The sequence below is a fragment of the Halichoerus grypus genome, chromosome 2, assembly GCF_964656455.1.
Source record: "Halichoerus grypus chromosome 2, mHalGry1.hap1.1, whole genome shotgun sequence".
Lineage (NCBI taxonomy): Eukaryota > Metazoa > Chordata > Mammalia > Carnivora > Phocidae > Halichoerus > Halichoerus grypus.
The window spans coordinates 184,342,981-184,367,830 of record NC_135713.1 but is presented as its reverse complement, the minus strand read 5'-3'; the positions used below and the strand labels follow the sequence as shown (position 1 = coordinate 184,367,830).

General features: G+C 54.7%; 1 protein-coding gene across 2 annotated transcripts in view; it reads left to right on the top strand.

The window, feature by feature from the left end:
- ITGA3 (integrin subunit alpha 3) overlaps positions 1–21,668 on the top strand; it is a 32,804-nt gene extending 11,136 nt beyond the window's left edge. The window contains exons 6-30 of one of the 2 annotated variants that reach the window (XM_036094684.2): positions 1,068–1,195; positions 1,511–1,590; positions 3,333–3,582; positions 4,859–4,945; positions 5,344–5,551; positions 5,994–6,190; positions 7,837–7,925; positions 8,053–8,189; positions 8,353–8,439; positions 9,599–9,666; positions 9,739–9,875; positions 10,506–10,655; positions 10,754–10,851; positions 11,220–11,367; positions 11,630–11,698; positions 12,537–12,616; positions 12,727–12,804; positions 13,323–13,425; positions 13,569–13,751; positions 13,951–14,070; positions 14,855–14,968; positions 15,925–16,023; positions 18,968–19,093; positions 19,488–19,630; positions 20,375–20,513. In XM_036094684.2, coding sequence (XP_035950577.2) covers positions 1,068–1,195; positions 1,511–1,590; positions 3,333–3,582; positions 4,859–4,945; positions 5,344–5,551; positions 5,994–6,190; positions 7,837–7,925; positions 8,053–8,189; positions 8,353–8,439; positions 9,599–9,666; positions 9,739–9,875; positions 10,506–10,655; positions 10,754–10,851; positions 11,220–11,367; positions 11,630–11,698; positions 12,537–12,616; positions 12,727–12,804; positions 13,323–13,425; positions 13,569–13,751; positions 13,951–14,070; positions 14,855–14,968; positions 15,925–16,023; positions 18,968–19,093; positions 19,488–19,598 — 2,947 coding nt within the window. In that variant the 3' untranslated portion in view covers positions 19,599–19,630; positions 20,375–20,513. Of the gene's footprint in view, positions 1–1,067; positions 1,196–1,510; positions 1,591–3,332; positions 3,583–4,858; positions 4,946–5,343; positions 5,552–5,993; positions 6,191–7,836; positions 7,926–8,052; positions 8,190–8,352; positions 8,440–9,598; positions 9,667–9,738; positions 9,876–10,505; positions 10,656–10,753; positions 10,852–11,219; positions 11,368–11,629; positions 11,699–12,536; positions 12,617–12,726; positions 12,805–13,322; positions 13,426–13,568; positions 13,752–13,950; positions 14,071–14,854; positions 14,969–15,924; positions 16,024–18,967; positions 19,094–19,487; positions 19,631–20,374 lie in introns of both variants that reach the window. The other variant, XM_036094678.2, reaches the window with a different exon arrangement.
- The last annotated feature ends 3,182 nt before the right edge of the window (positions 21,669–24,850 follow it).

Genomic DNA, 24,850 nt, shown 5'->3' with positions numbered 1-24,850 from the left:
CCGCCTGTCTGGGATGGGGTGGGTGGCCAGGGCCCTAAGCACCCTTGTAGGGACTTGCAGTCAGCGTCCCCAAAGATGGGTTCTGGGCAGGCTGGGGGCGATCCCCACTCTCGGGCCCACCTGCCAAGAACTCAGCCCTGTGGCCCCATTGTCCAAAGTGTCCGGTGCCCAGCCCCCCCATACCTTGTATGCCTGTCTCAAAGTGGGGGTGGTGTCCTGGCGGGGGGGAAGAGTAGCATCACCCAGGTCACTTAGGGCCCTGCTGACCCCAGCTCACCTGGCTCCGCTTTCGGGGACACTCCCTGCGTCCAGTGTCCCCTCCTGCTCCTATTCTTCAGTGCTAACCGCTAGACCCGAGTCCTCATACAATTTAGAGAGGAAGGACCCAGGCCTCCAGCATCATCTCCCCCAGGCCCCCCGGAAGTTGAAGGCCGGGCCAGGATTCCCCCCGGTCATTCTCTCTTCCAGTCTACCTTCACCTCAGAGGCCAAAGCATCCCTTCCCAAACCCAGATCTGATCACGTTACTCCCTTGCTTAAAACTCCCTTCCCACCCTGCCCTCCTGTGTGTCTCTTCCCCCCACACCCCCCCACTCATGTTCCCAGCTCCCACCATACTTAGGGCCGAGGGGATCCTGAGTCACCCTGCTTGCTCACGCTTCCTGGCCCTCCTGCAGATCATACCTTTGCCTACAGTGCCCTTCCTCCCTTTCTCCTGGTGAGCCCTGGTCATCATCCTCAGACTCAGCCCGGGTTCCCCCTTCTGTGAGGACCCCCTTCTCCCGGACTACTCCCCACGCCGCATCTGGGCAGGTTTGTGCCCTGCTTTCCTCTCCGGAGGCACTTACTGCAGATGTCTGTTTTCTTGCCCGCCCCTCCTGTATTGGCCACTCCCGGAGGACGGGGGCCAGGATCCATTCATCTCCTGACCCCAGAGCCTGGCACACAGCCTGGCACTGGGGACATAGCAGGTGCTCAGCAAACATGTTGAACAGAAAGTTGTTCGAGGCAGGCTTTGGGGAGTCTGAGCCCGGGCCCACCAACCTCATTGCATCCCACCCCCCCCAGGCTCCTGGCTGGTGCCCCCCAGGACCTCGCCATGCCTGATGGCTACACCAACCGGACCGGTGCTGTGTACTTGTGCCCACTCACCGCCCACAAGGATGACTGTGAGCGGATGGACATCTCAGAGAAAAGTGAGGGCAAGGCACTGGGGATCAGCTCTGGGTCAGGAGTCTGGTGGAGGGGGTCGCACAGAGGGTGACCTGGAGCAGTGATCAGGCTTACCTGGGCAATTTCCAGTCCCTTCTTGTCCAGCTGGGAGGAGGGGGCGCTAGAGGAAAGTGGGACCACATGGGATCGGTGGAGCTGAGATTCATGGCAGGCTGGAGAAGGGCATAGGGAGGGTGGCCTGCAGGGGTGGGGGGCCAGGAAGACCAACCCTACCCTCTGGACATTCCAAGCACAGGGAGGACGGGTGCCCCGGCTCATGACCCCTTCCATGCCCACAGGTGACCCTGACCGTCACATTATTGAGGACATGTGGCTCGGGGTGACGGTGGCCAGCCAGGGCCCTGCGGGCAGAGTCCTGGTAAGTGGGCACTCACTGTCAGCTCCCCCCGCACCCCAGCCCTCTCCTTCATTTCCCAGGAGCTGGGGAGGGAAGCAGAGGGCAGGAGAGGGGTCTTCGGTGAGTGAGCTGGGACCTTGCAGATGTCTATTTTGGTGGCCGGAAGTCTCCACGGGCCTGAGTGTCCCCTCGATCCTGCACTTATGATGTGCTTCCAGGGCCTGGCACGGCCTGGGTCCTGTCTGAACCACCCACTTCCTCCCCCCACCCCCGCCACCCCCTCCCGGGGTGCTCACTCTGCGTGGGAACGAGCTGAGGGAACTGTGAGGAGGAAAGGGCAGAGAGAGCCCGGGGCAGTGCGGCCTGGGCCTGCTCCTTCCTGACAGGCTGGCTGGCGGATGAGGCACAGCCCTGCTGACCCCGGCTCACCCCCTGGGGTTTGGGGGCCACTTCCTGCTGTCACTTGTCACTTCCTGGCTGCCTTCTTCAGTGTCGGCCCCTGGGGTCTCAATTTCTGAATCCCAGATAGGCAATTCTTTTTTTTTTTTTTTAAATCGATGTGAAATTTACAGACAGTGAAATGTACAGATTTTAAGTTTTAATGAGGTCTGACCAAGGAAACACCGATGTAACCGATACCCATTAAAGAAATATTTACATCACTCCAGAAAGTGTGCCCCCGTCCAATCAATGGCCACCCCCTAGTCCTCTCTCTTGCAATTTCTGTCACCTTTGAATACCATTTTAAGCTCTGGGTTTGCATCAGTTCCCTGTAACGCCATTTTAGAACCGTGTAATGGAAGGCGTGTGGTCTAGCATTCCATTTAGGGCAGTTCTAGACCCTGGGTACCCGCTCAACAGATGTTCAGTGAGCACCTACTGTGTGCCCCAGCTCTGCTAGCACCAGCAGCTTAGCAGTGAGTCCGGCCCGCTGCTGGTGGCTTTCCCCTTTTCCCGGCTCACAGCTGGGAGGAGACACAGAAAGCAAGCAGACAAGACCCAGGCCCAGTTCTGGATTTTGCCTGGCCACTGGCTGTTTTACAAACACCCTGATCTGATGGACTTGTCCCACAACTGTTTGTCGAGCCCCTCCAGTGTGCAGGGGGAGCTAGGAGAGAGGCAGGAGCTGCCTAGCGCTTGGGAGCTCAGGGTCAGGAGCCTGGCAGCCTTGGTTTGAGGATTTTCTGCATCTCTCTGGATGTGAGATCTTAGAGACTTCGTTCTCTGTGCCTCTGTGCCCCTTGTCTAAAATGGGGGGTGGGGTGGAAATTGTCCCTGCTCCACAGTGGTGTTGGGACGCATACTGGATTTAATATCGTGAGGAGCTTAGACTTCTGTCCGGCGTATAGTAAGCACTCAGTAGGTGTTAGCTGCTATTATTACTGGTGTCATTGCTATTATTATTTTAATAATGGCCTATCCACGAAGAGGGCAGAGCAGAGAAGTAAGTTCCTTCATCTGCTCCTTTTAGACCTGAGAGCCCAGACCCCACATTACCTCATCCTTTCCCCTTTTCCTTTTGCCAAGATCCATAAGCCACTCTCAAACCCAGGACCTCCTGGCCTTCCCAAAAAGTGTTCCCAAACTTCATAGCAGATTTCTGAATCCTGGGAAGCAGACATAGGTCCAGGCGTCACTGTGGGAAGACAGAAAAGCGGGGAGACGTCTTCCAGCTCCTCTCCAGCAAAGCCAGAGGTGCCCAGGGCCAAGGAGACAGCCGGCCTTCGGTCCCTGCCGCGGTCTCAGGCTGTGTGTGTCCCCAGGTCTGCGCCCACCGCTACACCAAGGTGCTGTGGTCAGGGTCGGAGGATCAGCGGCGCATGGTGGGCAAGTGCTACGTGCGGGGCAATGACCTCGAGCTGGACCCCACCGACGACTGGCAGACCTACCACAATGAGATGTGCAACAGCAACACTGACTACCTGGCGACAGGCATGTGCCAGCTGGGCACCAGCGGCGGCTTCACCCACAATACCGTGTACTTCGGCGCTCCCGGGGCGAACAACTGGCGAGGTAGGGGCCGCGGGGGACGGCGGGAGGAGCGGAGAGCGCCCACTCCCAGAGGGCAGAAGAGACCTCTTTGCCCCTATCGCGCCTCAAGCACTCATTATGTTAAACTTAAACTACTCTGATGAGGCAAGCGTCCCTACACCCATTTTACAGAACACTGAGCCTCAGAGAAGTGAAGTCAGTTGCCCAAGTTGCCAACAGTAAGTGATGAAACCTGAACTGGAAAGCAGGTCCATCTGACTCCACTTCAAGCACTGAAAACCTTATTAAGAAAATAAAACATGCTCCTGGTACAACTACTAACTGGGACAGTGGGATTTGGTGAAACAAAGAGTGAAAGTGCCCCTCCCCTCCCACCCCCCACCCCCCCCATCCTGTTTCCCCGTGCAGACTACCGAGTGTCTTGCCCAGCCTCTGACTTATCTTAGACTATATAAATATCTTTATAACACACACACACACACACACACACACACACACACACAGGATCACACTAAACATGCTGTTCTGCTTCTTTCTCTTTCCACCTATCAATAAGCTAGGGGCATTTTTTTCTCATCGATACATAGAGGGCAATCTTTGCGGGGCTCGTGGAGTATTTCTTTGTATCAAGAGCCGAGCTGGTAACGGCATGGCCGCACTGCTGGGGTGTCTGAGGCTCACAGCCCCCTCCATCTCTGCCTCTCTCCGCCACACAGGTTGTAGCCCCAGTGAGCCTCCTCTCCTTACTGCATCCTTGTTAATTGCAGAATCGACAGGCAGAGGGAGCCCCGAATCTCCTCCTCTTGACCAACAGGTAGCCCAGGGCGTAGTCGTAGCTCCAGACTCACCAGAGGCTGAGGCCTCTCCTCGGTCCTCTGGTCCTCCCCCACCCCCTGGTCCTTTAGAACCTCGGCAGGGCGGCAGGGACTCTCCCACAGCAGCCCCAGGGAACAGGGAACAGGTAGGCAGCCCGAGTTTGGGGGCAGGACCAGGAGATAATGGCGTGGAGTCTGGCCTCGGTGTCTAGAGTGAGGGAAATGTCATTTCGTATCCAAGAGCCTGGATGACCAGATTCCAGCCCTGGCTCAACAACTACTTGCTTTTCTCACCTGCAAAATGGGCATCATCATTTACTTCACAGAATTATTAAAATAAAGCGGACGTGATTTTCCAATGGCAAAGTGCTCACAAATAAAAGGGGTTATTATATCCTTATTGGGTGAGGTTAGCAGGGTGACGTGGACGTGGTGGTTGAAGGGAGTGGTGACTTAAACTCCTCCCCTCCCCCTCCCGAAAGGAAACAGCTACATGATTCAGCGGAAGGACTGGGATTTATCCGAATATAGTTATAAGGACCCAGACGACCAAGGGAACCTCTATATTGGTGAGTCCAGCTGTGGTGGCTCATGGGGTGGTGGAGGAAGGAGAGGGCTCAGTTCCTAGCACTCTGGCCTCTCACCTTCGGTGCCTGGTAGAAGAGCGAGGCCACGGTGCAGGTGTGACTAGTGCGATTTAGCCATTTAGCTCGACTAGCACATACTTATTGAGCACCACCTGTATGCCAGGGCTGTTCTGAGCACCCAAAATGCAAAGTCCCTACCTTCATGGAAGTCATAGTCATAGTCATAGTCCTGTGTGCAGGCAGGACTGGAGCCTGGGCGTCCAGGATCCACTTTCTTGCCCAACTTGGAATAGAGGAATAGAAGATATTTGGGAAGTCTGGGGGGCAGAGTGGAAGGGGACAAAGTTTACTTGCTTGACCACCTTCCCCCCCCATCCCAGGATACACAGTGCAGGTGGGCATCGCCATCCTGCACCCCACGGACATCACCATCGTGACAGGTGCCCCACGGCACCGACATATGGGCGCTGTGTTCTTGCTGAGCCAGGAGGCAGGCGGAGACCTGCGCAGGAGGCAGGTGCTGGAGGGCATGCAGGTGGGCGCCTATTTTGGCAGCGCCATTGCCCTGGCAGACCTGAACAATGATGGGTGAGGATCCAGGGACGTTTTCTGGGGCCAGGGAGAACGGCAAGGGGGGGGGCAGTCTTGCCCAAGCCAGGGCAGAGAAATGGAAGGTCCCGATTGCTCATTTGTTTGCATGCTCTTTACAGGGATTTGCATGTTGATTTGCATGTTGATTTGCAATTAGCCTTGATGAGATTCTGGGTATTTACATGTCAATTGCATGACACCTGCATCTCCTTTTGTCCTTGTATGGTTCTCGTGGATGTGGGTTGTTTGGGTGTGATCTGCGCTCCCTGGCTTCCCCGTGATGCGTGTCCTCTGTCAGACGGGTCCTGTTAGCATTTCCATGTCCTTCCCGTGAACTGTGGCCAGAGATGCCATTTGTATAGCCATGCGCCCTGGTGCAGTTGTGCCCACTAAACGAGAGTTAGGTTGTCCCATTTCTCCCTCCTTCTCTCCCGTGCAGGTGGCAGGACCTCCTGGTGGGCGCCCCATACTACTTTGAGCGGAAAGAAGAGGTGGGGGGTGCCCTTTATGTCTTCATGAACCAGGCAGGCACCTCCTTCCCTGCCCACCCCTCCCTCCTTCTCCACGGCCCCAGTCGCTCCGCCTTTGGCTTCTCCGTGGCCAGCATTGGTGACATCAACCAGGACGGATTCCAGGGTATGAGCCGGCAGTCCTGCCCCAGCACACCCACTGAGTGCCAGCTCCATACCAGGCTTGACAGGGCCCGAAGAGAGGACGGGATGGGGCCCAGGCCCAGGGAGTTCCCAGCAGTAACAGGGAGAGGCCGTGCAGAGGAAGCTACCAGTGGCAAGCTTGGTGGGCCTCCCGCAGGGGTGGATGTCCCACTGGGCATCAGACGCTGGGCTGAGTGTGCACAATGGAAGGGAACAGAAGGGGTATCACGTGATTTCTCGATCTACCCAAATTTAGTGGACTGTGGGCTGTTCACATCAGAAATGAATGAAGCTGGAGAAGCAGTGTGGAGATGGGGTGGGTGCTTGGAAAGCCAGGCAGAGGAACTGGGGCTTTACCTTTGGGTAATGGCAGAGGGGTGGGTGTCCAGAGAAGGTCTGGGGGCAGGGATGTGATACGATAACTTGGTACCTTGAAAGATGGTTCTGGAGGGTAATATGGGATGGATGGGGGAGAGCAAGGCTGGGGATGTTAAGACCAAGAATGTATTCTATCAAGTGTGGGATGCGAAGGGCTGGGACAAAGTGGGAGCCCCAGGTGTAGAGGATATCCAGTGCTGTGCAGGACTTGGGGATCAATCAGACCTGGGGTATCAAGCAAAGAGACAGAGTAAGGAAGAGCCTGGTTGCCATGAGAGCACCCGGCTTATCTGGAAACCACTTTTCCTGACAACCTCAGTTTCCCAGAACATACCTGAGAACCAAAAGGAAGGCAGAGGAGTCTCTAAAGAGCCAAAGTAGGTGCTAGAAAGTTCAGGTAGCAAAGCCCAAACATTTACTGATAGAAGAGTCGTCCGCTTTCTACTCAGAACCTACTTACTTTTCCTTTACATACTTTTCTAACAAGCTTGGCTTTCCGGTTACCTAGGCCTTATCAGATCAAAAGCAGTGAACTAGAAAGAGTTGAGTAAAGGTTAAGAAGATAATAAAACATTTGGGGTTTATTTGTGGAAATAATGGTTAGAATTTTAAAAGTCTAAGGAACTTTAATAAGGAAAGTGATAGTGTGATTAAAATTCCAGCCCCTGGTGTTAGACAGGCATGGACTCAATATCCTCTTTCTACTCATGAGCTGTGTGGCTTTGGGTTTTCTGAGTCTGCTTCCTCGTCTATAAAATGGGACGGCAGTACCTACCCCAGCAGTCTCGTCAGGATTAAATGAGAGCAGTGCTTGATAACTAGCTGGCAGAGTCACCAACGGGGAACACTTCCTTTTGTGACCCTGCTGGTAAATGTCATTAGAAGAACCGGGTGTCTGAAGGGGAGGTTGGTGGAGGAGATGCACGGTGCCATAGTTAGGGAAAACAAACACTAGGCCAGTGCTCAGAAATCTGGAGTATAGGCCTGCCTGTGACATTAACTTGCTATGTGACTCTAGGTAAGTCCCTTGTCTCTCCTAGACCTACTTTCCCACAATATAAAAGGAGGCACCTGGGCTCACAGTGGTCCCAGTTTTAATCCTGAGCCGTAGAGCTCCGTTCCCTGATGTTCTGAGTGCTGCCTGGCAGTGTGAGTTCTGTTTCCTGCTGGACCCTGTGGCCTGGAGTGCCAGGTCGGGGAGACATGGGGTCCGCAGGACTCAGGGTGACCTGTCCTGCCTCTCTTCCCCAGACATTGCCGTGGGAGCCCCGTTCGAGGGCTTGGGCAAAGTGTACATCTATCACAGCAGCTCCAGGGGGCTCCTGGGACAGCCGCAGCAGGTATGGGTGGACAGGAACAAAGGGGGCTTTCCCTCCTTCCCCTCACCCACCCTCTCCCTATTCCCCCTGGGCCCCGCTCCCCAGAGCTCACCCTGAGCCTGTCCCTACTGCTTCCCCCTACCCCCAGGTAATCCAGGGGGAGGAGCTGGGACTGCCCGGCTTGGCCACCTTCGGCTACTCACTGAGTGGGCGGATGGATGTGGATGAGAACTCCTACCCAGACCTGCTGGTGGGGAGCCTGTCAGACCGCATCGTGCTGCTTCGGTAAGCCAGGGCGATGGTGGATAGGGGCCTTTCTCCCCTCCAGCCCTGTCTGCGTGGCTCCCCAGCTCCATCCACCTTCGGCACCAGGTCCACGCAAGCCTGAGCCCCAGGTCTGGCCTGGCAGGGGCTGGGCAGGAAGGACTGATGTCTGTTTTCTATGCAGGGCACGGCCTGTCATCAATATCCTCCACAAGACCTTGGTGGCCAGGCCATCTGTGCTGGACCCTGCGCTCTGCACAAGCACCTCCTGGTGAGACTCTCAGCCCCTGCTCTGTCCACGTACTCCTTATGTATGGGCATGCCAGGAAGGACCCTGGCTCCCAAAGCCCTCCCCTTGCAACTCCTGATTTCCCACCCTTAGAGGGTTGATTCCTGGGGTAAGCGTTGCCCCTCCTACCCAACCTCTTTAAAAAGCCAACTTCCTTGCAGGAGGTAATGGGCAAATTGGAGGGGTAGGAGAGCATGGTGGTTAGGAGCGGGAGCTCTGGACGGCCTTGTTCAAATCCCAGCTATGCCCACTGCAGTGGTAAGGGTGGGCTCTGGGGAGGGAGGTCCCGGAGGAGGAGGGAAGAGGGAGACACTTAGGTGGATGGGAGAGAGAGCCACCTTGAACAAATTGTTATCTCTCTTGAGTGTCAGGTTCATTGCCTATAAAACAAAGTTAATAATAGTAACAACGAATTTATGGGATTGTTGTGATAATTAAATGAGATGATGTACACAAAGCCCTTCACATGGCGCCTTGTCCACCTCAAGTGCTCAGAATATGTTAGTTGCTAACGTGGTCACAGTAATGATGGTGATGGCCCCGAGGCCTTTGCATGAATGAGGCCTGGATCAGAAGGCAAAGGGACCCAGAGCAGAAAGCAGGGGTGAGTGGGAGAAGGAGATCTGGACAGTGTACCCTGTATAAGACTGGGCAGAGCACCAACCAACTGAAAGCTTCAGGCAACTCCTTCTGCTCTCAGGGCCTCAGTTTCCCCATTGGTGACCTCTAACCCAGTTTTCTTTAATTTTTTTTTTAAGATTTAATTTATTTATTTTAGAGGGAGGGGAAGCAGAGAGGGAGAGGGAGAGAGAGTCTCAAGCAGACTCCCTAATGAGTGCGGAGCTCAATGAGGGGCTCGATCTCATGACTCTGAGCTCAAGACCAGAGACGAAACCAAGAGTCGGATGCTTAACGAACTGCGCCACTCAGGCACCCCTCTAACCCTGTTTTCTATGGCTTTCATGGGAGTGGGGAGGGAAGAGGCCAAAGACACCCTAACCAGCTCTGTGGATTCCCCAGGTTTGCCCCTGCCTTTCGTCCTAAGGGCCCTGGTTTCCCCTGGCCCAGTACAGGGGTGAAGGCCAGGGCGTGGATAACTGGGTCCCACGGTGACCTCCTCCTGTCTCCCGCCTCCCAACAGCGTGCAGGTGGAGCTGTGCTTTGCTTACAACCAGAGTGCCGGGAACCCCAACTACAGGCGAAACATCAGTGAGTACGGGGGTGTGGGGAAGGGAGGGGTATGCTTGCCTGGCCACTTGATAACACCCCATCCACCTCCAGCCCTGGCCTACACGCTGGAGGCCGACCGGGACCGCAGACCGCCTCGGCTTCGCTTTGCACGCAGCCAGTCAGCCGTCTTCCACGGCTTCTTCTCCATGCCCGACATGCGCTGCCAGAAGCTGGAACTGCTCCTGATGGTGAGGGAGGGGCCCGGGGCGGGACGCCGGCTCCAAGATCTCTGGAGGAGGTTAGCCAGAGTCCCCCCAGGTCAGGGGCGAGGGACTGGAGTCCCCCCAGAGACAGAGGTGGGGGAGGTGGGAGACCTGGGAGGCCATAGGTCTGCAGCGGGTACAGTGCACAGAATGTGGTAGAAAGAGACAGAGAGCCTCGGAATGGGGATGGGCGCCAAAGGGCTTATCACCTCTGAGAAAAGTGAGGTGTGTGAGACTCTTGGCTTAGTTGGTGTCTGGGGGGAAGGGGGCCAGTGAGTGCGGGACCAGCTCAGGCCCTCTCTAGGATATCACGGTTGGAAGAGCTCATCCTGGGGACCCCAGGGATGAAGGGAGGCTCAACAAACCCCCGACCCCCGATACACCCCCCCACTCCCATCTCTGGGGAGAAGGAGTCCCATCATCTTGCTTGTAGGTCAGAGTTGTAGGAAGGGAGTCAATTTGATGATAGGAACAGAGGGGGTTCAGCCTTACTGGGGTTTTTCAAAGTAGGTGGGGGCTCAGCTCCTCCTTGAGGGTTCAGGCTGGTGTGAAAAGTCAACTTGGGGAGGGGGGAGGGGAGCGCAGCGCTGGGCTCAGCTCCCCCTCCTTCCCCAGGATAACGTCCGCGACAAACTCCGTCCCATCATCATCTCGATGAACTACTCTTTACCTTTGAGGATGCCCGAGCGTCCCCGGCTGGGGCTGCGGTCCCTAGACCCGTATCCGGTGCTGAACCAGGCGCAGGCTCTGGAGAACCACACCGAAGTGGGTGGGGCCCCGGCCGGAAGGGCGGGGGCCGGGGAGGCCTGTGGGGCGAGAGGGCGCTGTGGAGGATGGGCCCTCACGCCTCCGGCCACCCCCAGGTCCACTTCCAGAAAGAGTGCGGCCAGGACAACAAATGCGACAGCAACTTGCAGATGCAGGTGGCCTTCGTGTCGGAGCTGGGGCAGCCGCTGAGCAGGTGCGCTCTGGGCCGCGCTGATTGGCCAAGGGTGGGGCGGGGAGGGGCTTCATTGGCTAACGGGAGGTGAGGGGCGGGGCCCTGCGGGTCTGGGCGATTCCCGGGGACCCTGGAGGATCTGAGGGGAGGGGCCTCAGGGAGAGGCGAGTTGAGAGCAGGGACGTTAATTGGCCGGGTGGAGGCTTAGGCTGGCCTTCGCGGACAAAGAAAAGGGCTTTCTTCTCCAGGGGAGGCCAGAGGGCCGGGCTTGGCTGTCCCGAGAGGGGACTTTCTTCACTCAGTAGACCTGAGGGGCGGGGCCTAGTTGATCCGGGGCGGGCCTGGGGCGGGGTTCTGGGCTCAGTCCCGGGGTCCTTCCCTCCGCTCAGGCTGCAGTACAGCAGAGATGGCCGGAAACTGCTCCTGAGCATCAACGTGACCAACACCCCGAGCAGGGAGCGCGCTGGGGAAGATGCCCACGAGGCGCTGCTCACCCTGGCGGTGCCTCCCGCCCTGCTGCTGTCCTCAGTGCGCCCCGTGAGTGCCCCCCGCAGGGCTCAGAGCCCAAACAGGGTCCGCGAGCATTTACATCCTTATATACATGTCATTTACATGTGTCCTCATTTGTCCTGTGTCCACCCCGCTTCCTCTCGGCTGGGCTTCTTCAGGTGTCTGCCGCGTCTCTAATGCTAAGAGCACCCGGTACTCAAGCCTCTAGGCATCAGACCCAGTGCCACAGGGAGGGGGCTGGAGATGCCCTACTCTGACCACCCAGACCTGATTTGTCTCCTTTCCTCAGGCTGGGATGTGCCAGGCCAATGAGACCATTGTCTGTGAGCTGGGGAACCCCTTCAAACGGAACCAGAGGGTGAGTGCTGGCCACACCTTCCCAGGCCTGTGGGTCCCAGCCTGCTACTCTGATGAGCTCCTTAACCTTGCTTCTGCCTGCCTGCTTCCCAGGCTTCCTTGAAGCAAAGAGCCAGGATAGGGACAGGGAAATACAGGAGGGCATGGGGAGAGGCCCAGAGACTAAGAAAAATGGGGCCACTAGCGATGCACAAAACTCGAGCAGGTGGAGGTGAGGAACTGGATTTTGCTGAACACCTACTATGTGCCAGGCCCTGAGTCCAACACTTCACACTTTTTTTTATGCTGCAATTCTCACAACCTTTTGAGGAGGTAGATGCTGTTTTACAGAAAGAAAATATAGGCTTGGAGAGTTACAGTAACTCGGGCACCTGGGTAGCTCAGTTGGTTAAGTGCCTGACTCTTGATTTTGGCTCAGGTCATGATCTCAGGGTCATGAGATCAAGCTCCCCTTGGGACTCTGCACTCAGCGTGGAGTCTGCTTGAGATTCTCTGCCTCTCCCTCCCCCTCTGCCCCTCTCCCTGCGCGCGCCCTCTCTTTCTCTCAAATAAATAAATCAATCCTTTTTTAAAAAAGAAAGTTACAGTGACTTGTTCAAGGTCATATAGTTGAAAGTAGCAGAGATGTCATGGACAGAGAAGAAGGGGAAGGGGAAACAGGATGAGGCTAACAAGGTGAAAGAGTGGACCCAGGTGGCCAGGCAGAGACTCCTTGCCCAGAAGGTGGGGGGGCAGAGAACCAACTCCATCGCATAGCGTTCAGCCCCTCTCTCCCGTATGGCATCACCCCTGCCCGGCCCCAAACGCCTCTCTCTCTGCCTCCCTGGTCCTCATGGCAGATGGAGCTGCTCATCGCCTTCGAAGTCACCGGGGTGACCCTGCACACAAGGGAACTCCATGCACAGCTGCAGCTCTCCACGTGAGTGACCTCAAGAAGCCAGTCTGCGGCAGGGGTGAGGCGCCCTGGGACCTCCTCCAGCCCGGGCCTCAGCTGACACCTCTTGCCTACCCCCTGCATTTCTTCCCCAGGTCAAGTCACCAGGACAACCTGTGGCCCATGACCCTGACTCTGCTGGTGGACTACACACTCCAGGCCTCCCTCAGCATGTGGGTACCACCCCTCCCCCAGCCTGCTGTGCCCGTGCGTGGGCCTGCCTGTCCCCAGCGTGGCTCCTGAGCTCCTCGGACGCACCTGTCTAGGCCTGCGCTTCCCCTGGGTCACCCCTTCCCTTGACAGCAATCACTATCATTACCGTTGCTGTTATTACTCCCCTTGTAAGGCAGGTGGCAGTGGAGGAATCAGCCACCCTGGGGCCAAGGTGTTGGTGTGGCCCTGGCATTTCATGAGGGCTCATTGTGCTAGGATTTTTATATACAGCAGCTCATTGACTTCCCACAACAGCCCCATGATATAGCAACCATTTTACAGATGGGGAAACCAAGGCTCTGGGAGGATACATAACTTGCTTGAGCAATAACTAGCACACAGCGAGTGCATGCAAAGCAGGGATCTATCTCAGGTCTGCCTGATGTCAGAGGAGCTGGAGTTCGCCTACCTCGGTGCCCGTCCCTTCTGCTAGGGCCCCTCCCACCCCCTCAGACTCCAGCGTCTTTCTTACCCTTAGAGTGAATTACCGGCTACAAAGCTTCTTCGGAGGGACAGTGATGGGCGAGTCTGGCATGAAAACTGTGGAGGATGTGGGAAGCCCCCTCAAGTATGAGTTCCAGGTAGGGGGGCCACGGGGACCCTGGGCAGGGACTCCTGGGAAGGCGGGGGCGGGCCTGGGGTCTGCGGGTGTGTGGGTTGGGGATGGGTGAGATGGAGGTGGTTTGCCAGGAGGCAGTGGCCGTGACACCCGTTGTGCCCACAGGTGGGCCCCATGGGGGAAGGGCTGGCAGCCCTGGGGACCCTGGCCCTAGGGCTGGAGTGGCCCTACGAAGTCATCAATGGCAAGTGGCTGTTGTACCCCACAGACATCACCATCCACGGCAATGGGTCCTGGCCCTGCCGGCCACCTGGAGACCTCATCAACCCTCTGAATCTCACTCTCTCTGTAAGGACACCACTGGGGGCCTTTCATTTACATCTCATTTGCATCGTATCTCATTTGCATGCCGCAGGGCAGAAAGGCCAGTGTCTTGCCCTCCCCCTTCTTGCGCACCTTTAGGAGCCTGCCACCCCCTGCCCTTTCTGCCTCTCCCCCGACTCTGCTCCCGCTCCTTCCTCCCAGCCAACATCTTCTTCCCTCTCAGGTCCCTGGCGATGGGCCATCTCCACAGCGCAGGCGGAGACAGCTGGACCCAGGGGGAGGCCCGGCCCCCCCGCCAGTCACTCTGGCTGCTACCAAGAAAGCCAAGTCCGAGACAAAGCTGGTGAGTGGCCAGGACAAGGTTGGAAGGGATCGTCCCCACCATCATAGGGCGTGTGGGCACCAGGGGGCACCGAAGCAAGGGGGATTGGGCGCCAGTCACCAGGAGACCCTGTGATGAGGTGATGTTACCCCTGTGCCGTGAGGCGCCCCTAGTCGGAGGGAGGAAGACTCCTCTCCTCCCTCAGTGGGCATCCCACTGCTCTTGCCCTTGGTGGGCAGCCAATTCAGTGGGCCAAAGGAAGAGACACTGGCTTTATTCCCCAGAGCCCCATCCTGTTGGGGGTGATACAGCCACTCAAAGTCTTAGACACTGGAGCTGGGGAATGGGAGAGGCAGGATGGAGGGGAGGCAGGGAGATATGGGTGGTGCAGGGCGCCCTCTGTTGGAAGGGAGAGAGGAACAGGCCTGGGAAGCAAGTTGAGGCCTAGCTGGGTGGAGAGGGAGGAGGTGGTGTCCCAGGTGGCCGGAGCTGGCTTGAACAAAGGCTCAGTGAGGGACGTGGGTGGAAAGGGGGTGTCGGGTGCTGGGCCCCATTTATATACAAAGGGACCAGATTTCATGTTATCTACGGCCCTGGCATCTATATGTGCTTGGCCTAAAGAATAGGACCTCGATGTGTAAGTGTGGGGGTGGGGTGGTCTGCATGAGGGAAGAGGTGAGGTAGGGCCCCTTGGGGTCACCCGTGGGTGGGATTAAGCCAGGGGAAGAGCCAAAGGGAAGGGGTGAAGCAGGAAGAATGTGGAGCCCCAGACTGTCTCACGTCCTGTTTTCCCGGCCCACCCCAGAAGTGTGGCAGTGACCAGGCCCGTTGTGTGTGGCTGGAGTGCCCCATTCCTGATACCCCTGTCATCACCAATGTGACAGTGCGAGCACGAGTATGGAATAGCACCTTCATTGAGGTCAGTGCCTGGGTCTGCAGGTTTCTACTGCCTCCTGCCAGGGTGGGGAGAGCAACAGGGAGAGGGTGAGGCCGGGGTCACAGCCAGGGTTGCGTGTGCCTGTGTGTGCGTGCGTGGGTCAGTGACAGCGTCGGACTTTACCCAGGAGCCATTGTACTCCTGTCACTGTATGCCTGTCAGCGTTAGATCGTGTGTCTGCGTGTGGGCATGATGTCATGTCCGTCTCCAGCCAGAACGACCTTCTCCCGGGTGTCCATTGTTCCATCCTGCGCCTGTTTCTTTCCCACGCCCACGTCTTTGCGGTGCCACTCCCCGCCCCCCCGGAAGGCCAGCTCCCCTTCTGTTATCTCTGCCTGTAAATTCCTCTTCAGCCTTCAGGCTCTCCCCAGCCGCTTCACCACCAGTGAGGTCTTTTCTGAGGTTCCCAGCTGCAGACGACCTCTCCACACACCCACAGAACTTTCTCAGAAGCCGCGCATGCCACCGATCACGCTCTGCTCTGGGTTGCACTTACATGCCAGCCACCTAGACCCAGTTTTTCTGCAAATGAGGAGATTATCAATCTTTTCAGCTTTTGTGGGGCGTGCAGTTTCTGCTGCAAGTCTTCAGTTCTGCCATTGGGCACGAGCTGCCATGAACAATGTAGAAATGAACGGGCGTGGCTGTGTGCCAAAAACATTTTATTTACAAAAACATGTGACGGGCCAGATTTAGCCCAGAGACCTGACCCTAGACTGTGACCTTCCTTGTCTCTGCTGTCCCCCGCATCCGGCATAGGACCCGCCGCATGAATGATGTGCATTTGTGTGTGCAGATGCCTGGGTCTCGGATCCCTTGGGGTGCTGCTTAAAGATGCTATGTGGTGGGAGGGTGCCCTGGGGAGGATGCTCAGGGTCAAGAGGGAGGCTCAGAGGGGCTTCAGCTACTTCTTTGGACCACCCCTTGCCCCCATCCAGGATTACAGAGACTTTGACAGAGTCAGTGTATCCGGCTGGGCTACCCTGTTCCTCCGAACGAGCATCCCTACCATCAACATGGAGAACAAGACCGTGTGGGTGAGTGAGCACGTTGAGGAGCCACAGTGCCTGGCCAGGGCATGGGAGCGCAGGGCAGGTTTTCAGAGCACTCGCTCACACCTTAGCTACGGGGTTCTCAATCTTGGCAGCACATGGGACTCCTCTGGAGGATTTCTGGTGTCTGGACTATACCCCTAAGCAATGAAATGAGTCCGTGGAGGTGGGACCCCAGGTAGGAGACGTTTACAAGTCCCCCGGTGACTCTAAGGTACAACCGGGGCTGAGAACCTCTGCTAGAGCTTATTTGATCTGCACAACTTCCCTGTGAAGATGTTCCATCTCCGTGGAAACTTGAAAACAAAGTTCTCAAACTTGATTCTGAGTTACATCGGAGAGGGAAAAAAAATGACAAAATTGTCAATTTTTTCATGAAAAGGCTATAGTGGAGATATGGAGGGGGCATAATACAGGAGACGAAGGGAGGATTGCTTAAATGCATTGTTGTGTATCTCCCAAAATAAATTAAGGTAGTGGAGGAAGGGCCAGAAAGACCAATGGAACAGAATAGAAATTTATGTTGTTATACAGATGGCATTTTTAACCAATAGAGAAAGTTAGATTATGAAGTGGTGTTGGGAGAACGCATTTGGAAAGTAAAGACAGACCCTTACCTCACATGATAACCAAAACTACAGTGGAGTTAGATTAAATATTTAAATAGAGGAAATAAGACTTAATATACCAGAAGAAAATTCAGAAAATAATTTAATAATAATCTTTAATTATGGGGAGAGGGATTTATTTTACTAAACCCAAAAGTTGCAAAGGAAACATTTGACCAATTAGATTGTATGACATTTTAAACCTGTATACAGCAAAAGAGATGATAAAAAGAAACTAGAAGGGCAAACAATAGATTGCTTTTTTTTTATTTTTTTATTTTTAAAGGTTTTTATTTATTTGACAGAGAGATAGAGAGCACAAGTAGGCAGAGTGGCAGTCAGAGGGAGAGAGAGAAGCAGGCTTCCTGCTGAGCGGGGAGCCCGACGTGGGGCTCGATCCCAGGACCCTGGGATCATGACCTGAGCTGAAGGCAGCTGCTCAACCAACTGAGCCACCCAGGCGCCCCAATAGATTGCTTTTAAAAAAGTTTCTAGCATATATGATGAAGAATTGATATATATTTTTAGTATGTCAAGGTGAAGGGCAGCGTAAAGATAAACAGGCAGTATACACAGGGTGAACTAGAAATGGTCACCTTGGTAGTGAGGAGATAAAAATAACAGCCACAGGATTTTTTTCCCTATCAGATTGGAAAAGATTAAAGACACTAAGGCTGTCTGGTGCTGATGAGGTAGAAGGAGATGCTATTGGTTCGAGTATAAGTGAATGGATTCTTTTTGGAAATGAATTTGTCAATATCTGTTAGAGTTTAAAATGCACACTTCCTTTGATCCAGCCCATGATAATATATCTTAAGGAGCTAATAGGACAGATATGCGAATATAAATATATGGGGATATTTGAAAGCGTGGTTTATAATGGCATGAAATTGAAAACACTCTACATGTCTTTCGGTAGGAGATCGGTTCAATAAATTGCGGTACATTTTCTAGAGTGACTATGCAGTCATCAGAGATTAGGTTGATCTTTCTTAACTGACATCAAGAGATGATGATTATAGCTGAAGGAGGAGTCAGGTCAGGCCGCAGGAGGGTATGTCAGCACACAGAGACCCCATCCGTGTGGAAGAAGAAAGGATATGTGTTTAACATGGGCATTAAAAACTATGGAAAGAGAGTCACCAAAATGTTGAAGAGTTATTTCCAGGGAGTGAAATTACTGGGAACCTTTAGTTTTCTTGATATCATCTGTATTTAAACAAAAATAATAATCAAAATAATTTTTAAAGAAATAATCATGTATAGTGAGAGAAAAATTTTCTCTCAGTATATATAAAATACATTATATGTAATATAATTTTGTTATAATACATATTACATATTATATAACACTTACATGCTATGTATGTTATAGATCATAATATTACAATATTATATAATATACAATATTGCATAATATATGTTAAAAATAATATATATTATATGTAACATAATGTAAGATAAATTGTATAATATAGTATACATTATAATATATATTTTACAATGTATATATTATAATGTATAATTATGTATGTTATAATATATGTAATATAATTTTATGTTATAATAATTATATATATATCTATATTTATCTATCTATCTATCTATCTATCTATCTATCTATCTATCTATATATCTCCACTGTAGGGGAAGAAAAATAATGGTACTATATGCTCTGCATTCTTTGGTTTTTTGTAAATATTTAGGAATGCTGGTTAGGTACCAGGTATTGCTCAAAGCAGTTTACTGATAGTAAACACATTTAATCCTCACCAGTGACCTATGAAGTAGGTATCATTCTCATAATCCCCAGTTTACAGATGAACAACAGAGAGGTTAAGTGATTTGCCCAAGGTCACACAGCTAGTGAACAGCACAGCTGGCGCTTGAGCCCAGTAGTCTGGCTCCAGAACCCATGCTCTTGACCACTTTGCTATACCACGAGGTAGGCGTTGTGATCTCCTTTATCAGAGACCATGAAATGGAGATTCAGAGAGGTGAACTTACTTGTCCAAGGCCACACAGCTCCTCAAGGATGGAGCTGGTACTCAAGCCCGGGTGTGTGGGCTACAAACCCAGACTCCAGGCTGCATGCCAGATCTGAAGCTGGTCCTTGGGAACCAGGTCTGCTCCCGGGGAAAACCAGAGGATGGAGGGATCTGCGGCCCGCAGTGGGCAGGCAGGGGCTTTTTCTGGTTCCTGAGTGCCCCCTGCTGGTAGTAGATCAAACAGCACAGTCCTGGGCCCCGCTCGGAAGGGATGGCTGAGCATGGGGTCTAAGGGGGTGGACACAGGGCTGAGCCCCTTCTCACTGCCGCCAGTTCTCAGTGGACATTGACTCTGATCTGGTGGAGGAGCTACCAGCGGAGATCGAGCTGTGGCTGGTGCTCGTGGCTGTGGGTGCGGGACTGCTGCTCCTGGGGCTGATCATCCTCCTGCTGTGGAAGGTTAGGACCCCCAGACCACCACTGGGACCCCCGCTCTGGGACCTCCTGCCAGCAGACCCTCACCAGCTCTCCCTTCATCCCATTCCTGCTTCCTTCCCACCCCCCACCCTTCTCCCACGTTGTCCCCACCTTCTCCCCAGCTTCCGGTCTCATCCCGTCTCCCCACCTCCCATCCTCACCTCACCCACCAGGACATTCCTGCCTGGTTAATGGCGGGGGGATCTGCAAGCTGGAAAGGGGAAGCCAGGAACTCTGGCTTCTGGCCACACCACCAAGTAGGGGCTGGGACCCAGGCATCCAGGCTCCCCAGCCCTAAGCCCCAGCCCATGAGTGCTGCCGGCCAGGCCCCCCCAGCGCCCCCTGATGGCCCATCCCCACCTCCTCCCCTCCGCAGTGCGGCTTCTTCAAGCGAGCCCGCACTCGCGCCCTGTATGAAGCTAAGAGGCAGAAGGCGGAGATGAAGAGCCAGCCGTCAGAGACAGAGAGGCTGACCGACGACTACTGAGGGGGGCAGCCCCCTGCCCCCGGCCCACCCGGGTAACGCGGCCTCCGGGCCCTCTTCCCTGAGCCCTACAGCTGGCCGGGGCCTCTGACTCTGTCCTATCTGCTCTTCTTCCTCACGGGCCCTCGCTGCTCTTCACTCTGCCCCTGGCATCACCCCAAAGAGCAGCCCATGGTCTCCCTCCACGCCCTAGGAGAGCTCAAGATGTCTTCTTACCACCTCCCCTGAAGATTTGGGGCCCCAAGAGGGAGCCATAAAATGCTCCCCATGCCCCCTTTGCTTTCTGGGGATCGGAAAAGGACCCAGGCCAAGGCTAGGCCCCATCTCTAGGCCACACAGCAAATACCTAGAGTGATTCTGCACCTCCATTTCCACCTCCAGAGAAGGAGGGGACAAGGAGAGTCCTTCTGGAACTAGTACCTTTCCTCCTCAGAGCCCCTCTGGGGTGACACACTGGCCCCCCACCCCCACAGTGCGATCAGGGCAGACCACGACGCTTCCTAGCCATCCTGTCAGCAACCTCGGTGACTGCCCCTCTGTCTCCAGCTGCCTCCCCCTCTCCTCTCTGCCTTCCTCCGTTCCTCCTTCCTCTGGGGCCGAGGGTGGGCAACCTCGCCCTCTCTGTCACAGTGCAGGGAGATGGCATGTGTTTGGGTCAGGGGTCCTGGCTTTGAGAGCCTCTGGGTGGGTGGGGGGGGAAGGAGCTAGGCACATCTTCCCGCAACCTTGAGGGCTGGATGCTGATGCCCTTCCTCTTCTCCCCCCCACCCCCCCGCCAGTGTGACTTCTTTAAGCCGACCCGCTATTACCAGATCATGCCCAAGTACCACGCGGTGCGGATCCGGGAGGAGGAGCGCTACCCACCTCCAGGGAGCACCATGCCTACCAAGAAGCACTGGGTGACCAGCTGGCAGACTCGGGACCGATACTACTGACATCCTCCCTGATCCCACCCCTGCTCCCCCAGTGCCCCTCCTATTTATCATACGTTATGCCCCTGACAAGCCACAGGGGCCACTGCCTTTGGCCGGCGCCAGCAGGTTCGGGCACACGCAGCCCTGCTAGCGCAGGCACGTGCGTCCGGCCGCGGGCTTCTCCCCGCAGGAGCGCGGGGCCGTGGGCCCGGACACGTGGGGGGCCCACCGCCTGTGGACTGTGCCGGGCACCGGCCCTGCCCGTGCCAAAGCCAAGCCAAAGGCCCCCACCGCGGTAATACCCCACCCCCGCCCTTCACACTGGACCCATCTTGAGCCATAGTCACTGGATTGACCCTGCTGTTGAGACTACAACCACTACTACAGGGAACAGCGCCCCAGGCCCCCCCAGCCGCGGCTCCTGGCACCCGCCTCAGGTTGCCCACGGTGGTGGCATTTGCAGGACCTGGCATGCGCAGACCCAAGAGCAGAGTGGACTAGAAGGAAGGTCCCCAGGATTCCTTTCCTTCACAGATCTCTGTGAAGCCTTTCTCCTCAGGGGAGATTCCCTTCCGACAAGCAACGCAGTCTGAAGGAACAAAGACGGACAAGCCACTGGACAGCCCGGCAGACTGCCTGCGATGGGACTGCCCCCAGAGCACGGAGGAATGCTCAGCAGAGGAGGGGACCAGTCCTGGGCCAAGGAGCTGTTGGAAGGAGAGAGGAGATCCCACTTCTCACTGACCACTACTATCCAGGGCTTTGAAGGCCCGGAGAGACCCCACACCCCCCAAGATCACGGAGGGAGCGACACTTGAATGTAGAACGGGGAGGGAGCCCTGTCCCTGCCCCATCGGCTGGAACCTCCTCTGCCCTCACTGACCATGGGTAAGGGGGCCTAGAAGTGGGGTTCTTGGCAGTCCTTGGCTTTCAGAGCCAACTTAGCTCTGCCTCCTCACCCCACGGGCTAAGTCCTGAGGCCCATTCTAGAAGTCGAGGCTGGTTCCAGGAAACCTCTCCTGACCCCTGCCTTTTGGCAGTCCCCTTTTCCAGTCCCTACCCACTTCCACGGTACTGTAGCAGGGGAGCTCCCTCCCCCTCCTTGTGCCTTCTTTGTATAGGCTTCTCACAGCAACCAATAAACAGCTCCCAGTTTGTACGCTCTGCATCGGTCTCCATTCACCACCCCACCCCCCACCCCCATCCCAACCCCAGTTCAGTCTGTTGGATAGTGATGTCATCTAGCTGACCCCTAGGTGGACAAAGCCAGGGGCAGGGGTCATAGAGGTTGGGAGGGTGAAAATGTATGCAGGACATACCAGTCCCTGCTCTCAGGGATGTCCTGATCTAAGGTCATCCAGAACGTAAAGTCTGGGAAGAGACCTGAGTAGACTGGATAGAATCCAAAATGGCTTCTTGGTGGACAGTGTGCTGGCCCTGGGGAGGGAGGAGGGAGGTAGAGGTGGCGGTGTGCGGGGTCCAGAAGAGGCAGAAAGCTACTTGGCTGTAGAAGCAGGTAGTCCTGGATAGTAGTGGAGGGAGGCTGGGTGCAAGGGTGGAGAGCCAAGAGCCCTCATCCAGTGGCTGGATTCAGATAAGAGCCTGCTTTTCTACCTCAATTCCACCCCCACGCCCACCCCTAGACACCATGATGAGTAGATCAGGGGGTGAACCAGTGACCCGAGACTGGAAAGATTGAAAGGTCCTGGTATCCCCCAATGTCTGGGCACAAGTACCTGGAGTCCTAGTCTTCTGGCCATTCCTCCAAGGGTGCTTCAGTCCTGAGCCCCCATAGCCCACAGCATTGGATCAAGCCCTCTGCTTCCCAAGGTCGCCGTTCCACACAGGCCTGGGAGGATGGAGCAGGGCTGTATTCCCCATGACTTCTTTGTCCTAAATTGTGGCATAGATCCTTCTGTTAGTTGTCCTCAAAGCTATGACCTTTGGAAGACATCACTGAAGGCTGAAAATTACTACTCAGAGAAGCCTAGTATAAGATCCTTGATTCAGCTGCTCTGAGAGTCCACAGACCCAGGCTGTTCTCCCAGGAGCCCCTCCTGATGTCTGCCTCGGTGTCCCCCAACCTGCCTCCCTGGCAGCGTCTGCCCTCTGCTACCCCTACCAGAGCCCACACCTCCCCGCCCCTCACTTTCTGTGCTGGGCCTGCCCTTTCCAGGGTGGATTATTAACAGTGGAAGGTCCAGTTCCTCCAGGAAAACCCCAGCCCCTACCCGGAGCTCTCAGAACCAGTAATCAGAACCCCCAGGTCCTTTTCCAAAACCTGGGTTATTCACTCAGTCAGGAGTAATACCACATGTGGGTTGGCAAAGCCCAGCTCAGGTTGAGCAGAGCTCAGGCCAGCTCAGTCCTGTCCTTTGCAGACACTTCCTGCTTAAGAAAAAGGTAGGATCTAGGGATCTACACATCCCTCTGGCCAGCTCCACAGGCTCAGCCCCCAGTCTTGGTGTGTGTGTGTGTGTGTGTGTGTGTGTGAGTGACAGACTGTTTATGCTTGGATGAGAACACAGTCTCTCTCTCTCACATACACACACATATGCACACACAGCCTGAAGTATAAGTCGTCATTGTCAGGACTGGTGCTATACTTTTATGAAAGAAACATAATGGCAGGGGCGTCTTGGTGGCTCAATCGGTTAAGCGGCTGCCTTTGGCTCAGGTTACGATCACGGGGTCCTGGGATCCAGTCTCGCAAGGGGCTCTCTGCTGAGTGGGGAGTCTGCTTCTCCCTCTCCCTCTGCTCCTTCCCTTGCTCCTGCTCTCTCCTGCTCTCTGTCAAATAAATAAATTTTAAAAAATCTTGAAAGATTTTATTAAAAAAAAAAGAAATATAATGGCAGAGATGCAGCAATGCCCACTTTATATAAAAAGGTCCTCAATAATGTCAAGCTTCTGGAGCTCCTTGGAACTGGAGCACCTCCAGACCGTTCCCAAAGAGGGTCTTCGCTTTTGAGTCACTAAAAGGACCCATAAGGTGATTCTCCCCCTCTGGACACAAGGCTGGATTGCACTTCCTGGGCCCTCCTGGTTGTATGAGGTCATGTGACTAATTCTGGCCAATCAGTTGTGAGCAGGAGGGACGTGGCTCAATTCTGGGCTGAGACCATTAAATGTTGGGTGAGAGTCCCCACAGTTCTGCTTTCCCGATTCAGCTGCTGTAGAAGCCTGCCTTGAGATAAAATGTCTGTCAGTCTGAGTCCCTGAGAGTCCCCCTCCCACCACCAACCTGCCTTGTACATGTAGTGGGAAATCTGGGCATGGTGGGGTGGGGAGGAGTTTAACCTCAGCATCTCTAACTTAGCTTGACCACACCATGCCACTCCCATTATCACCCTGCAGCAATCTCTGCAGAAGGAATTTTGATCCAAGCACAGAGGCCACAATATAGAAGTCCAGCAGTATGGAGAGGATCACGGGAAATCTCTACTACACCTAGCCTCAGAGTTTACAGTCTTTTCCTCATTACTTAAAAATTTTTAAAGACTTATTTAATTAATTGAGAGAGAGAGAGAGCAGGGAGGGGGCAGAGGGAGAGGGAGAGAATCTTCAAGCAGATTCCCCACTGAGCCCAGCATGGGGCTCGATCTCACGACCCTGAGAGTCCGATGCTCAACTGATGAGCCACCTGACCTCTTACTTAAATTTTGACAATAGTAATAGCTGCTATTGATTGATTATTTACTATGTGCCAGGCATAGGGCCGGGCGTTTTACATAAGTATCCTGTATGCTCTTCTGGGCAACTTGAAGACTGCACTCACCAACATCATCAATGATTTAATTGCTAGCTGGAAGGATGTTTGGTGGTCCTCCCTGATGACTCTGTGCCATGTCTCCCTGGTGGTCCCAAATCTTTTTTCACACTCTTTTCCCTTCTATGGGCCAGGTGCTGTGCCTGGTCCTGGAGATAGAGCAGTGAACTATACGGACACAGACAGCCCTGCCTTCCTGGAGCTTCAAGTTTAGTGGAGGAGCCAGATGAGTCGGCAGATGATTTCCACTCAGTGTGATAGGAGCCAAGTGGTGCTAAGACTGGGGAGGTCTAAGGAGCCCTTAGAGGGAGCCCACAACCCGGCCTGATAGGGTCAGAGACTTGAAGAATGGATAGGTGGTGAGAAGAAAGAATGATCCTGACAGAAGAGACAGCATTTGTAATGGCTTGGAGACTGGAGGCTGGTTCAAGGCAGTAGATAAGTACGGCTGGGAGTTGAGCTGGGGAATGTGGAGAGAGGAGGCTGGAGAGTTAAGCCAAAGCAGATTGTGCAAGAGCTGGAAGGGTGCCAGTAAGAAGCAGCGAGCCACTGAAAGTCTGTGAGCAAGGGAA